Source organism: Gossypium arboreum, chromosome 2 (assembly GCF_025698485.1).
Source record: "Gossypium arboreum isolate Shixiya-1 chromosome 2, ASM2569848v2, whole genome shotgun sequence".
Lineage (NCBI taxonomy): Eukaryota > Viridiplantae > Streptophyta > Magnoliopsida > Malvales > Malvaceae > Gossypium > Gossypium arboreum.
Window position 1 is genome coordinate 286,588 of NC_069071.1, and position 13,716 is coordinate 300,303.

The 13,716-nt window shown below is 34.1% G+C and overlaps 4 protein-coding genes across 5 annotated transcripts; 3 read left to right on the forward strand and 1 right to left on the reverse strand.

Moving 5' to 3' along the window:
• Positions 1 to 81: 81 nt before the first annotated feature.
• Positions 82 to 807, forward strand: LOC108482891 (uncharacterized). Its single transcript, XM_017785981.2, has one exon. It carries the CDS (start codon positions 225 to 227, stop codon positions 603 to 605), a length of 381 nt encoding a protein of 126 aa, XP_017641470.1. The 5' UTR covers positions 82 to 224; the 3' UTR covers positions 606 to 807.
• A 1,110-nt stretch (positions 808 to 1,917) lies between these two features.
• Positions 1,918 to 9,854, reverse strand: LOC108456604 (aconitate hydratase, cytoplasmic-like). Its single transcript, XM_053023229.1, has 21 exons — positions 9,753 to 9,854; positions 9,479 to 9,583; positions 9,011 to 9,171; positions 8,824 to 8,916; positions 8,505 to 8,690; positions 8,114 to 8,275; positions 7,740 to 7,884; positions 7,507 to 7,649; positions 7,357 to 7,431; positions 7,206 to 7,284; positions 7,022 to 7,098; positions 6,561 to 6,746; positions 6,036 to 6,103; positions 5,836 to 5,954; positions 5,628 to 5,749; positions 5,366 to 5,464; positions 4,808 to 5,287; positions 4,505 to 4,603; positions 4,084 to 4,326; positions 3,832 to 3,972; positions 1,918 to 2,275 (listed from the first exon to the last, which is right to left on the reverse strand). The coding sequence occupies exons 1-20, from the start codon at positions 9,754 to 9,756 to the stop codon at positions 3,898 to 3,900; spliced, it is 2,721 nt and encodes a 906-aa protein (XP_052879189.1). The 5' UTR covers positions 9,757 to 9,854; the 3' UTR covers positions 1,918 to 2,275; positions 3,832 to 3,897.
• LOC108456627 (uncharacterized) lies at positions 2,057 to 3,477 on the forward strand. The gene is made up of 3 exons (XM_017755194.2): positions 2,057 to 2,281; positions 2,392 to 2,513; positions 3,015 to 3,477. Exons 1-3 carry the CDS (start codon positions 2,057 to 2,059, stop codon positions 3,157 to 3,159), a joined length of 492 nt encoding a protein of 163 aa, XP_017610683.1. The 3' UTR covers positions 3,160 to 3,477.
• A 1,801-nt stretch (positions 9,855 to 11,655) lies between the features above and the next one.
• Positions 11,656 to 13,381, forward strand: LOC108481355 (NEP1-interacting protein-like 1). Of its 2 annotated transcripts, none has more exons than XM_017784499.2 (5): positions 11,656 to 12,084; positions 12,398 to 12,576; positions 12,657 to 12,740; positions 12,824 to 12,991; positions 13,078 to 13,381. In XM_017784499.2, the coding sequence occupies exons 1-5, from the start codon at positions 11,931 to 11,933 to the stop codon at positions 13,204 to 13,206; spliced, it is 714 nt and encodes a 237-aa protein (XP_017639988.1). In that variant the 5' UTR covers positions 11,656 to 11,930; the 3' UTR covers positions 13,207 to 13,381. The 2 variants fall into 2 exon arrangements, with proteins under 2 accessions (XP_017639988.1, XP_017639994.1); XM_017784505.2 differs by having other exon boundaries at positions 11,774 to 12,084; positions 12,413 to 12,576.
• The last annotated feature ends 335 nt before the right edge of the window (positions 13,382 to 13,716 follow it).

A 13,716-nucleotide genomic window follows, 5' to 3' on the forward strand; every position in this document is an offset into this window, starting at 1 on the left:
AGAACCTGATGTCATTGACCCCGTCATAAAATTGGGGGGGGGGGGGGGGGAGTACAGAGGAAAATCAGCTATTAATTAGGTAACAATCAATGAATTTTCTAAAACAAATAACGCGGTTTTGAAAATCTTTCGTCAATTCCACAAACCCTATAAAATCTCAAATTCTCCTTCAATCACCCGTCCCCAAATTTTTTTTTTAAAACACCTTAAAATTCAAAACAAAAATGGCTTCCATCTACTGCTGCAAAGAATGCGGAACCAACCTTAACCTACGATCAACTTATTTATTCCCTCCAGATTTCTATTTCGAAGCGGGAAACAAAGGTACCCTTTCTTTCGCCATGATCGATGCTACCAAGTTCAATTTCGAGAAAGAAGATAAGTTTAGGCCTTTTTTTGAGACTCTTGATTATTGGGGGATTCAACGGAATAGGATCAAGATGAAGTGTACAAGCTGTGGGAAACTTGTGGGTTATGTTTATGATGATGGTCCTCCATTAACGGAGAGTGCCGGTCAATTTCATATGGGACCTAGTCAAGTGATACCTAGATGTCCTAGATATCGGTTCAAGATCAAAGCACTTACGATCTCATCTGAAACTTGAGGAAATTAAAGAAATTGAATAATTTCTTTTCTGGGTTTTTGTGTGGTTGGTTTGAATTTGGGTTTTTTTTTTTTTTGGGGGGGGGTTGTTTTACGTGTATATCTGTGATGATATTGTGAATCAAGTAACACTAGCAATTGAATTGAATTATACTTATTAAGAACTTTTGTTTCTGTTAAATGAATAGAAGAAGATTACTTAAGAGCGATTTTCTTTTTAGTATTATCCTTCGCTTATATGATAAAAAAATATCGAATTTTGATGTGAATGGAAAATACATTATCGTGCTTGTTGGTCTTATATGGGTTCTTTTGTAAGAGATCCCATACAAGTCCCAATGTGAGAAAGATTAATTAGTATAACCTTAAAATTAAACATCTATTTAGTAATTTAATAGATCTTGTTATATTTGAGAAAAAGCTGAAGTGTCGGAACCATGCTCTAGGTAAGGTGTTAAAGCGGAAGTTTTGGTGGATTTCAGGCTTTCATGGCGGAACCATTATTCATTCGTTCTCAACAATTGAGTTATGAAAGGCTTTTAACACGACTGGAGGATGCCTTGTACATACATGGTGGTCTAGTGCAGGTTGTCCTGTCAAGAGATTGGTAAAAAAGACAATGGAGGCTTTTATATTTGTTCCTTCTATTCAAAAAATTAACAAATTAATCCTTATTTGTTAGGTAAAAAGCAACTTGATTATTCTGTTATAAATTCCATCAAATTCTACTATTAAAAATTAATTCCTGTACTTCAGAATAAATTACACATGGCAAATCAATTTTTAATAGCAGAAAATGCAATTTTTAACAAAAAAATCAGTTTTTTTTTTTAATTTAACCCTTAAGGACCAATTGAATTTTTTTAGTAAAGAGGACAAAATTTAATCCAACTCGTAATACAAGGACCTCTACGAGTCTTTTACCTCAAGAGATCCCATACAAGTCCCATCGTGATTGACAAAATAAGTGTATCCATGCATCAAATAGCTTGTTGTCCTAAAAAGGATTAACTAAGCATAATCCTTTAACTAGATTTTTAGTTGAAGTTGCTGGTAGGTACATGTTTGATCGAAACAAATCCATTCTGGCATATGGATTATTTAAATCTTACTTGTCTTCTCTTGTCAGTTATAAACTTTGAAACTGTACCTACCAGTCAAAAACATTTTTAGTTGCATTCATCACTTCACATCCATGGCCTTGCATGCATGCCGGTAAGAAACCATTTAAAAACTTCCACTCAAATTACTCACAGTTGAAAGTTAGGTTAGATCAGTAGCTCTTTACGGGGCGGAAGGGTGGGGGGGGGGGGTTGTTCCATGAATGTTGGCTTTCCATGTATTCAATATATTCATCCATCCTCTAATATTTTGGTCCATCTGATCATCTAAAACCTTTAGAGTTAAGCAAACGTGAGAGTATTATATTCAATTGCAAAAAGTTTTAGGACTATGAAGCAAATGAAGTTGGAACCTGACATTGTAGTTGATAAACCTAAACAAGCAACCCCGCCGCCTCCGCCGCCACTTCCACGATTCTGGGCGAGGAAGACTAGTGCAGACAGTGTAACAAACCGAGAGATTGCTAAGTTCTGGAGGCAGAAGCATGCCGAGGAAGAGGATCACCTCCTAGCTGCCATCAAAGCTGCAGCACGCAAAAGGGCCTGCAATCTTTCGGTAAAGATAATTACTCATTTAGCTTCAAGACAGGGTTTGTCACAGACAACAGTTATAACCCTAAACATTTTGGTTAAACTTGTTTAAGATCGATATTGTGTAATGTGTAGGAGGAAGACTACAAATGTTTCATGGAGTCACTAAGTGATGAAGATTATGAAACTAAGCAGAATATCACAGCCCCAACAAATCATAGCAATGGCAATGAAATTCGTGTGGGTATAAAGGACTGGTTAGTATGTTTTCTCTTCGAAACTTCGGTTACTCTAATCATGATGAGGATAAACGTATATGGGAAATCATACTGAAATCGACTTACCCGAATCAATTTAGCAATGCCAAAGTGCAGGTTCAAACCCAATATTAGCACCAAATCTCTATGTCATACAGTTTTCTTAAGGCACATATTAAATTGCAGAAAACAGCACCAAATCCAGCAGAGATCTAATACATTTAGGAGTACTTGCAAAGCCATGTTATTCGGACTTTTCATTTTCCTTAAAATACTTGTATGTTCATCACGTGTGTTACATATGAGGGTTAGATTCTCCAAATAATATAACAAGTGAACAGCTTTAAGAAAAGTTAAACAAAATCATGCTGGGACATATCTGTATGCAACACTCAGTTCGAGTTCATAACAAAGTCATAGCTATTAGCTTACAGTAATTGATAAAATTCTTGAACGAGTTTGACTTGACTCTAACATCTGCTTTTCAAACATCATGTGCAGGTGGACAAAGAGCAAGTATGCATACCTAAACCAACCAGCCATTGAGTGTACAGACAAATCAAGGCGACGAGCATCCACTTATATACCAAACTTTCTCAATTATAAACCTGCTCCTTTATATCCTACATCACTTGGTGTCTTTTAGACCACTGAGATCGAGGAGCTTTTTCAACTTCCAATTGATTGCATTACCTCCATATCAGGGCAATATATTGATATGCATTTACTTTAAAGTGTCATTGAAACCTCTGTTCATTCATTTCAGTTTGGTTGCAAATAAGTGTGGTTAGTATCACTCTAATCTGTCATGAAAAACTTTCATTGTAGATCTAACAGTTTGGCTATCCATATCATATTATGAATTTGATCATGTTTATGTTAATTTATTTATATATAGAATATGATATGCTAATAATCCATATTTGTGTATATTATTATCAGATCTAAATGTCTGTTCTAAGAAGTATTTTGTACTGTTATCTGCTTTTTTGGTTAACTACTTTAGTGTTGCACATTTCATCATCTAGCAGTTATAGTAGTAAAGACTTCACATGCAATTTATGTATTTATAGTACTTTGTGTAATTATCATTGTTTAAAATGTTAGATATTTATATAAATTCTGACATTTAGATATTTGTTTCATATTTTACTAATTTTTATTCATATGAAATGTTGAATAACTACTAACTTAACATGTGCATAAAAACATATGTCAGTATATTTATAGTCTAAAACATGCCTTGAAACCCAAAACCCACTTTTCCTACCCTTTGCCACAATTATACTTGACAAGCGAAGCAATTAAATTTGCGAACCTGGCAAGCAAGAAATGTTGTAAAAGATGCATATCCTTCTTTCTAGACAAATAATCCGTTGTCAAGTCATTGTTTTGATCCAACCAAGTTCCTGATGACGTACTGTAAAATGCCGCCATGGTTGAAATAAGCCAGTTCCACCTACATTTAAGAAAACAAAGCCTCAGCTGGGCAGGAAATTCCAGGAGCTGCCGAGAGCTCTTATAAGAATAACTGAACAAGGCGAGAATTGACTAAATTGTGTTTTATTACTTCTGTATCAAACCGTACAGTACAGCTGAATGACTTGCTGGTGTCTGTAGCCACAGTGACATCTTGACCAGGTCTAATTTCACTAACGCTGTTGGGAAGATTGATAGTATAGCGCTCATGGCCTGTCAACCCAAGTGTATCAGCATCGTCTCCAGGTTTGAAGCATAGTGGAATGATGCCCATGCCCACCAAATTACTACGGTGAATTTGCTCAAAGCTCTTGGCAATGACTGCTTTTATACCCTGAGTACAACATCATTAATGGCATTATCGAAAGAGGCCTGAAAACATACAGAAATTAAGGAGACATTTTTGTCACTCAACTGACAAAAATGGTTCAAAAAAGCATCTTTGAATCTTACATATTCGTTAGTCAAGCCAAGAACCAGTAACTTGTAACACAAAAGTAACAATAGCATACCAGCATCATTGGACCTTTTGCAGCCCAGTCTCGAGAACTTCCACTTCCATATTCCGCACCAGCCAAAATTATGGTATCCTGTCCTGCAGTATTGTATCTCTGTTTAAAAAAAACGAATATTATTACAATAATGCTCATAAAAGGTCATTAAGGCAGTGAAGATCAGAAGCAGTATTTTTATCTTTCAGAAGATGATTTCCATTATAAAAAAAGCATTAACCTGATAAATTTCTCAAGCACAATAGATGAATGTTAGTCATACTAACACGTCAAATGTATTGTGAATTAAGAGTAATAATTTACCATGGCAGCATCATAAACGGATAACTTCTCTCCAGTAGGAATATGAATTGTTTTTGGCCCAACTTCTCCTTCCAATAGTTTATTTACTAGTCGGATATTTGCAAAAGTTCCCCTGGCCATAACCTCGTCATTACCACGACGACTTCCATAGGAGTTGAAATCTCTTCTGTCCACCCCATGTTCCAAGAGAAATTTGGCTGCAGGGCTATCTTTGTGGATGCTACCAGCTGGGGAGACGTGATCAGTTGTGATACTATCTCCAAAGTTAAGCAAGCAGTAAGCATCTTTCACCCCATGCGGACCAGGAGGCGACATGGTCATGTCTTTAAAGTAAGGTGGCTCGTGGATGTAAGTTGATGTTGAATCCCAGGCATAAAGGTTACTGGAAGGTACACATAATTCGTTCCACATGGGATTTCCTTTGGTGATTGCTTGATATGTAGCTTTAAACATGTCAGGGAGCAAGCTTGATTGCACAACCTGAAAGACAATATAATAATGAAAAACAATACTGGTTTTAAGCCCAGGAACCCGAGTAAAGCTGGCTGAGTAACTCACGTTAGCTACTTCTTCACTAGAAGGCCAAATATCCCTGAAAAAGATCTCTTTTCCATCTTTCCCCTTACCAATAGGCTCCTTCTCAAAATCAATATCTACCTGCAATGTTGCTTGTAATGAGAGAGAAGCTTGATATTCAGAAGATAAAAAAGTATATGAAGAAAGAAAGGAAGAAAGAGGTCCAAAAAATAAGCTTCCAAATATGATAAACAAGAAGAAATCATATTTGCAGTGATCCAGATAGTGATATGAAGCCACATACAGTGCCAGCTAGAGAATAAGCAACCACGAGTGGAGGAGAAGCAAGATAATTAGCCCTTGTCAAAGGATGAACACGTCCTTCAAAGTTTCTATTTCCTGATAACACAGCTGCAGCAACCATATCTGGAAGCATGTACAAAGCAGTAAAAAGTCAGCTTCAAACATTCTCATGGAAAGACGACAATGTATATTCTCATAAAAGAATTTACCATTTTCAGAGATAGCCGATGCCACAGATTCATCTATATCTCCTGAATTCCCAATGCATGTAGTGCATCCATACCCAACTATATGGAACCCTAATTGATTCAAGTACTTCTGCAAGCCACTGAAGTGCATTCCTCAGTTAGCAATATGAAATAAAGAAGAATGTTTATCGTATGGCGTCTATACATATTATGAAAATCACCTCTTCTGCAAGTATCTGGTTACAACCCCAGAGCCTGGAGCTAGACTTGTCTTAATCCACGGCTTGACCTGTCAAAAGTAAAATCCAAAAATATGACAACAAAGCTTATTGCTCAGAAGATAATACTGATATGATTATTCAGGCAGGAGAAACAAACATCCAGAAAATCCAGGTTGATGTATCAATTTAAGTATAGCAAAAGAAAATTTCATCTTTTTCCATCAAATGATTTGCTATGTTAGAGGGAATAACATAAAAGATAAACTGCTAGCCTTTTGACCAAACAAGAATAGGAATCATATCAAATGTATAATTGTTGCATGACACTTTCAAGAGTTTTTCATACCCATAGTTTTCACACACATAAACAGACAGTCTAAGTGGCAATAAACAAAGAAACAACATTGCAACAAATCAAGGGCCACTTTACTAGTTGATCTATACATTTAACTTTCTCATTATCAATTAGTTCACTGGTGAGAAGATTCATATGCAGACATAGAAGGTGAAGGAGGGAGAGCCTACCTCCAATCCTAATTCACAAGCCTTCTTTGCAGCCACAGCTGCTCCAAGCATTACACTAGGATTTGACGTATTTGTGCAACTAGTAATAGCTGCTATAACCACATCTCCATGCCTCAGCTCTGCAGGAGTCCCATGGAATGAAAACTTTGCAACCTTGTTCTGAGATTCCTTTGGTATAGCAAATCCCTGTAATGAGAGAATGTAGGTCATGTGAACATAGGGAAGAGAAAAGGAGGGACAAATACAGGTTATTTAACAGTTCTGAGCTCACAAACTGAAAGAAACTGCATAGAAAATTTCTTATTCAGTAATATATATAAATCCTAAGCCATTTCATATTATGTAAGTTCATTGTCACTAATCAGCACATATTATCTTTAACATCAAAATGTTAGCATGTCCACAGAAGCAACTAAACAGAAGTATATTACAGAGTCTAACCTAAATTATAGAGATCATACCTTGAATCCAACTCTGTTGTCTAAGCAAGCATGCCAATCTGCTTTCATTTCTTGCAAAGGAACTCGATCATGCGGCCCGCAATACAGTAGTCGAATTCAGACATGCCACATTTGGAATATTAGAAATAAGACAGTTGTTCATGTTACAAAAGGTTCCAATTTTAATGTCTAGAAAACTTTTACCTCTTGGGCCCTGATATACAGGGTTCAACATCCTCAAGTTTCAGTTCCAAGTAAGAAGAGTACACTTTCTCAATCTGAGGCTGAGGTCAGAGAAAAATTCTCAGTAAGTAACTGAATGCTGAACATTTTTGAACAAACTATAGAAGAAAGACCATATGGTGTATACTTTCCTCGTTGTAGTCTACAAACATCTTAGTAGTCCGTAAATAGGATTCTATCATAGCAATCTACATTTTTGCAATAAGTCAGTAAATCAAGGGTCAATAGATCAATTGAAACAAAGATACACACCAAGGACTTACAGTCTCATCACTTCTACCAGTCAATTGTAGATATTGCAGAGTGAGATGATCCACAGGGAAAAATCCCATGGTTGCACCATAGTCAGGAGACATGTTGGCAATAGTGGCACGGTCAGCTAATGACAATTCACCCATGCCTTCTCCTGTATATAGAAGTGGAAGGAAATATCTACGTTAAGCAGCACAGAAACAATGAATCTGTATTAAAATAGAGGCTGAATTGAAGACTCTACCATAGAATTCCACAAACTTGCCAACAACCCCATGCTTCCTTAGCATTTGAGTAACTGTCAACACCAAATCAGTAGCCGTCACACCATCTCTCAGTTTTCCTAATAGTTTAAACCCAACAACACCTGGCAAGACCATGCTCATGGGCTGCATTCAAAACCACAAGCATTCAATCATTAACTAAGGGGTTTTCTGGCAAACTAGTAATTTCCAAATTAAAAGTTCACCCTTCCAGCTACGTCAAGAGAAAGAAGAAACTAATTAATCCCAATTGGACACTTAGCCACACATATAGCTCCTCAGTGTTTTCTCTTTTTCTCCCTTTGTATCCTGCACCTACTTTTGTAACAGAGGAACCTAACAGTAAGTAAATTACCTGGCCAAGCATGGCAGCTTCCGCTTCTATACCACCAACACCCCAGCCAGCAACACCCAATCCATCGATCATAGTTGTATGCGAATCTGTTCCAACAACACTATCAGGGTAAAGGATGCCATTTCTGTTGAAAACGACTCTTCCAAGATATTCTAAATTGACCTGTAAATCAAGATTACAGAAACTTGGTTTGAGAACACAAAGATGCCTGGCAAATACATGTATTCTGTGTCCATGCTAAACCAAGCTCGTCATCAGTAACAGTATGTGATTCCTTCTCCCTTCCTTGAAACTATAATTGATTATATGCAAGAATAAAGGCATTTATTTTATTACAGGCACTCAATAACGAATTATGTCCTCGTCACGTAATGTAAAAACTGTCTGTTACCTGATGTACTATTCCCAATCCAGGAGGAACAACAAGCATGTTATCAAATGCATTTGAACCCCACTTGAGAAAAGCAAATCTTTCTTTGTTTCTTTGAAATTCAAGTTCCATGTTTGCCTGCACTGCATCTTCGGATCCTGCTACATCAACCTGAACTGAGTGGTCGATAACAAGATCTACAGGAACCTGCACAAATAATAATTTTCATCATATACAATTTTTAAAACAGTGTTAAAGGTATTTACAAAATGAACAACTCAATAAGAAACATAGATTTGATCAGTCTGATAGCACCCAGAAGGATAAGAATATAACTAACCAACGGATTAATTTTGTTAGAATCACCCCCAAGCTTGTTCATAGCATCTCGCATGCAGGCAAGATCAACAACAGCGGGAACACCAGTAGCATCCTGACATAAAGAGAAAACTATTACAAACTTGCTTGGGAATCTCAACTATCATTAAACAAAGTCACCACTGTAAAATTCCAGATTCAGAGCAGACCTGAAGCAGCACTCGAGCTGGCATAAACGGAATCTCAACTTGCTTGGGAGATGTGTTCTCCCAGTCAATGATCTTCTCAACATCCTTACTCTTAACTTGAAACTCATCGCAGTTGCGTATTGCAGATTCAAGCAGTATTTTAATACAGTAAGGAAGTTTATCTGTGCCATCAATAAAAAATCAACCAAAATCTAAAACAGGCCTTGTTTGGTTAAAGTCTTAAAGAGAAAACACGAGAAAACAATCAAAACAGAGAACAGAGCTATAGATTTCCATCAAACAATTCTTCTACTTAATAAAATAAGCTGACAAAATTGAATTATCAGTGAACAACCTACAGAGTAACTTAAAAACACATTGATCCATTTCATTTAATTTGTTCTCTTATCGTTTATCGACAACCAAACAAAACAAGCGAAATTCAAAATCTGAAAACACACAGAACCAAAAAAAAAAAAGGGAACTGACCGATCCTTGGATCATTGAGAGCAGGTAAACAATAGTATTTTCCAAATTCACCACCATCTGGCTTCTCCAATGTCTTCAAAATGGTATTGAACGCATTTTGAGCAGCTAAAAATTAAATTTCACATTAAAAAATTATATAAAAAGAAATGCAAAATAGAAGTAAAATCAGGAGATTGAGCAAAAATAACTAACAACCGGTACATTTTCAAATCATATAAAAAGCGAAAATATGAAACAATGAATTTAGAAATGAAAGCAGGTATTCTTATAGTACCCATTATCCAAGGAAATGTTTTATTGATGAAATCAAAATCGAAAGAGAGTCCTTCTTTAGAGGGGTTTTGATATTAGCAGGTGATACTTCCGTTTTTTCTATGAGATATAAATATAATTCTCTTTATATGGAAATAAAACGGTAAACTGTATTCAATATTCACTAATTTAGTACCTGAACTTAACACTTTTTAATTTGGTACCTAATCTTTTGGGCCAAATTTGATACTTGAATTTGGTTTTTTCTTAATTTAGTACCAAAATTTATTAAATGTTATACAAATTATGCAAATCACTAACAATGTTAATTTTTTTGGTATGCTACAAAAATATTGTCAAGATTAGAAGAAATTCATGTTTAAAAATAGATATTGAGCTATGCTCAACAAATTAATATTAAATAAGGAAAAGTATTTTTAAAACCCATAATTAAAAGAAATTTATTATTTTCAATTAATAAAATAAATAAATAAATAAATAAATAAAACTAAAAGTAATTGAACATATAAAATAAAAAAATATTATATCATCATCACATATTGGTCATACATTGATTATTTTTGCTACCTCATAAAAAGATATAACATTGTTAGTATATGGGAGTAATTTGTAAAATGTTTGACAAGTACCAAATCAAAAAAAAAAAGATTAAGTACCAAATTAGAAAAAAGAGTTAAGTTCAGTACCAAATTGGACCCTAAAAAGTTTAAGTACCAAATTGGATAAAGAAAAAATTTAAGTACCAAATTAGAAACACTTGTTAAGTTTAGGTACTAAATATTATATTAAGCCTAATGATGTTTTGATACGGTACGTACTATTTTCTTATTATTAATTTTTATTACAATTTTTATTTTAATATTTTAAAGAAAATTTTGCTCAAGCGGTGGGTTCGTGCTTGGCTTATGGCTGGCTGGCAGCCTGCTACTTCGGCCTTATCCGTTTAACTTCGTTTAATGCTAAAAATATAGGCAAATTTATTATTATTGAAAATTAATACTACAGATAAATTAAACTTTTAATTTTTATATTTTTTATCTATTTTATTTTATATTAAATCTAGTTCTAGAATTTTAAAAATTTCGAATTTGATCAACGTTAAAAATTCAATTTAATGTTTTCTAATGAAAATATAATTTAAAATTTAAAATATTAAATATTAAAATTGCATGGTGTTAATTTTTGAATTTTTATGAAATTTATATGTATATATATTTTAAAATTTAAATATTTTAATTTTATAATATAAATATTCAAATTACTTATTACAATATTAAAAACGTAATTATAAACAGATTAAATTAAGTAAAAATAGTGTTTTAGAAATGGTTGCCTGAAATTATGAGTAAGTCAAATTTGAAATTTATATATTTTTATAAACATTTTTACCAATTAATATTATATTTAAATTCAGATTAAGGACGGATTCAAGGGCTGGTACGAGTCCAGTCTTTCTAAAATAAATTTTTTATTTAGGTCTCTTTATAATTTAAAATTAATAATGATAAAATTAGACTTTAAACCTCTAAAATAAAAAATTTAATTTAATTATTTAAATGATAAAATATAAACTATTAAAATTATAAAATTATATTTTTACCACTGCACAAATATATAATTTAATTTTAACCCTTTTAAAATTGAAAACTATGTCAACAATGTGAAAATTTAATGGTAAAATGAATAAATAAACAAAAAAAAGGAACTAAATTAAAAGAGGTTTGACTTTGATTAGTTGAAATTCAGACAGAGATTTTTTGTTATTTGAACGGATCTGTGTCTGAAGGAGAAGTTGTTGTTTTCGGACAGAAAAATTAACCAAAAAAGCAAAAGTGAAATATTAATGATAATTAAACTAATATTTATTATTATAAATACAGTTAAAATCATACGTAAATTAGATTAGACTCGATGATGAAATGAAAGACCCTTTACATAAATAATATTTTTGATTGGCCAAAAAATAATATTTTTCATAATAAATTTATTAATTATTATTGAATTAATTTCCAAGTTATGTCAAAATTCCCTTTATCGTCATCCATAAAAAAAGTAGATTTCCAATTCTTAAACCCTGTAATTTTTGTGGGTCAGAGGAACCTTTTTTCCATCCCAATTTTCAACTCAACAATTTTTATACCCTAAACCAAGGAAAAAGGGGAACAAAAAACATAAAGGAATGGATTTTTATGGGCACCCATATCGTTTTTCTTTGTCTTCATTTTCATTGTTAAGTGATTTCATTGAAAAAGTGAAAGATTTTTTCAATTTCGCTGTCTCTGCCATCATTGGAAACATTTTCTCTGCGATCTTAACTTTCTTCTTTGCATTAGGTTTGGTTTCTTTTCTCTATTTCGCTTCAATTTTTCCTTCAAATATTTTCTTGGAATTTTAATTTGCTCGATTCTTGATCTATTTACGACTCTTGATTTCGTTGTTTTGCTATGAATTTAATCTGGGGTTCTTTTGTATCTTTTAATTTTCTATTTCGAATATAAACATCATGTTCATGTTGCTGTTCTAATTTTGTTCGAAATACATGTTTGGTTTCTTAGAATTTAATGTGTAAAAAAGCATTTTGATGCCTGAGATTAAACCTGTTATGCTTGAATTTAGATCAAACAGATTAACAATTTTGTCTTACAGTTGGTACATTGTTAGGAGCCATGACTGGGGCTTTGATAGGACAAGAAACCGAGAGTGGTTTCGTTCGAGGGGCTGCGGTCGGGGCTATATCCGGAGCCGTTTTCTCCATCGAAGTCTTCGAATCATCTCTTCTTCTTTGGCAATCTGACGAATCCGGGATCTTATGTTTGCTTTACTTGGTGAGCAAGTTTCATTTATTCCCTGGTTTTTCAGTCGATCCTTGTAGGCAAATCTAACTTGTTTTATTGCAATTTTGCAGATTGATGTCATTGCAAGCCTTTTAAGTGGAAGGCTTGTTCGAGAACGTATCGGTCCAGCAATGCTGAGTGCCGTTCAAAGTCAGGTAACGGTCTTACTTTTCATGCTCGAAAAACTATGGTTCCATCGAATCGCAATTTGTTTATGATTTTGGTTTCTTGTTATCAGATGGGAGCTGCTGAAACAACTTTCGAGAATGTCCAAAACATATTTGATACTGGTAGTGTTAGAGGATTGGCTGGAGATTTAGTTGAAAAAATCCCTAAGATAACAATCCGAAGCAATGACAACGTAGATGCTTCCGGGGAGAAAGTTTCATGTTCAGTTTGCCTTCAGGTTCGACTAGACCATTACTTTTTTTTTCTTAAAACCAAGTTACACAACAAACCTATTCTATTGACATTTAGAGTTCTCCCTTACAGGACTTTCAGTCCGGAGAAACAGTTCGAAGCTTGCCGCAATGTCATCACATGTTTCACTTGCCTTGTATAGATAAGTGGCTTCTTAGTCATGGTTCTTGTCCATTATGCAGAAGGGATCTATTTTTGTAAATTATACGATTTATACGTAGCTATTTATATATTTTATTTATACCGTTGGTTCGTGTAATTGCTAATCGAATGTTTTCCTACTTTGTCTCTCTAACTATTCCACATTCATTGTGGGATTGAACATTGTACTTAATTTAACTCTTTTGTGTAAAAGTTCCAATTTACAGTTCCAAAACTTCGACTTACCTATCTGGCTATGTTGACTCCTCTTTTCTGCAAATGATGGTATTGGTATTTTAGTTCACAATAGGTTTCATCTTGGATCGATTCCTCCATTGTTCTGATTGTATCGAGTCTGCGAATTGCTGCTTCCATTTATATGTGAAGGTCGTAGGCATATTTTTGCGTCTAACTGGTTTAGCTAAGAATTGTATTGATTCTATCGTTGCTGTAAGTCCATCAGAGGAATGCCTGCAGTGTGGTAATCGATACTTTGGCAAGCAGTGGCCTTGGCTCCCCAACAATGGTAAATTTTCCATTTACTCCTTTAAATTTTTATGAAATTACATG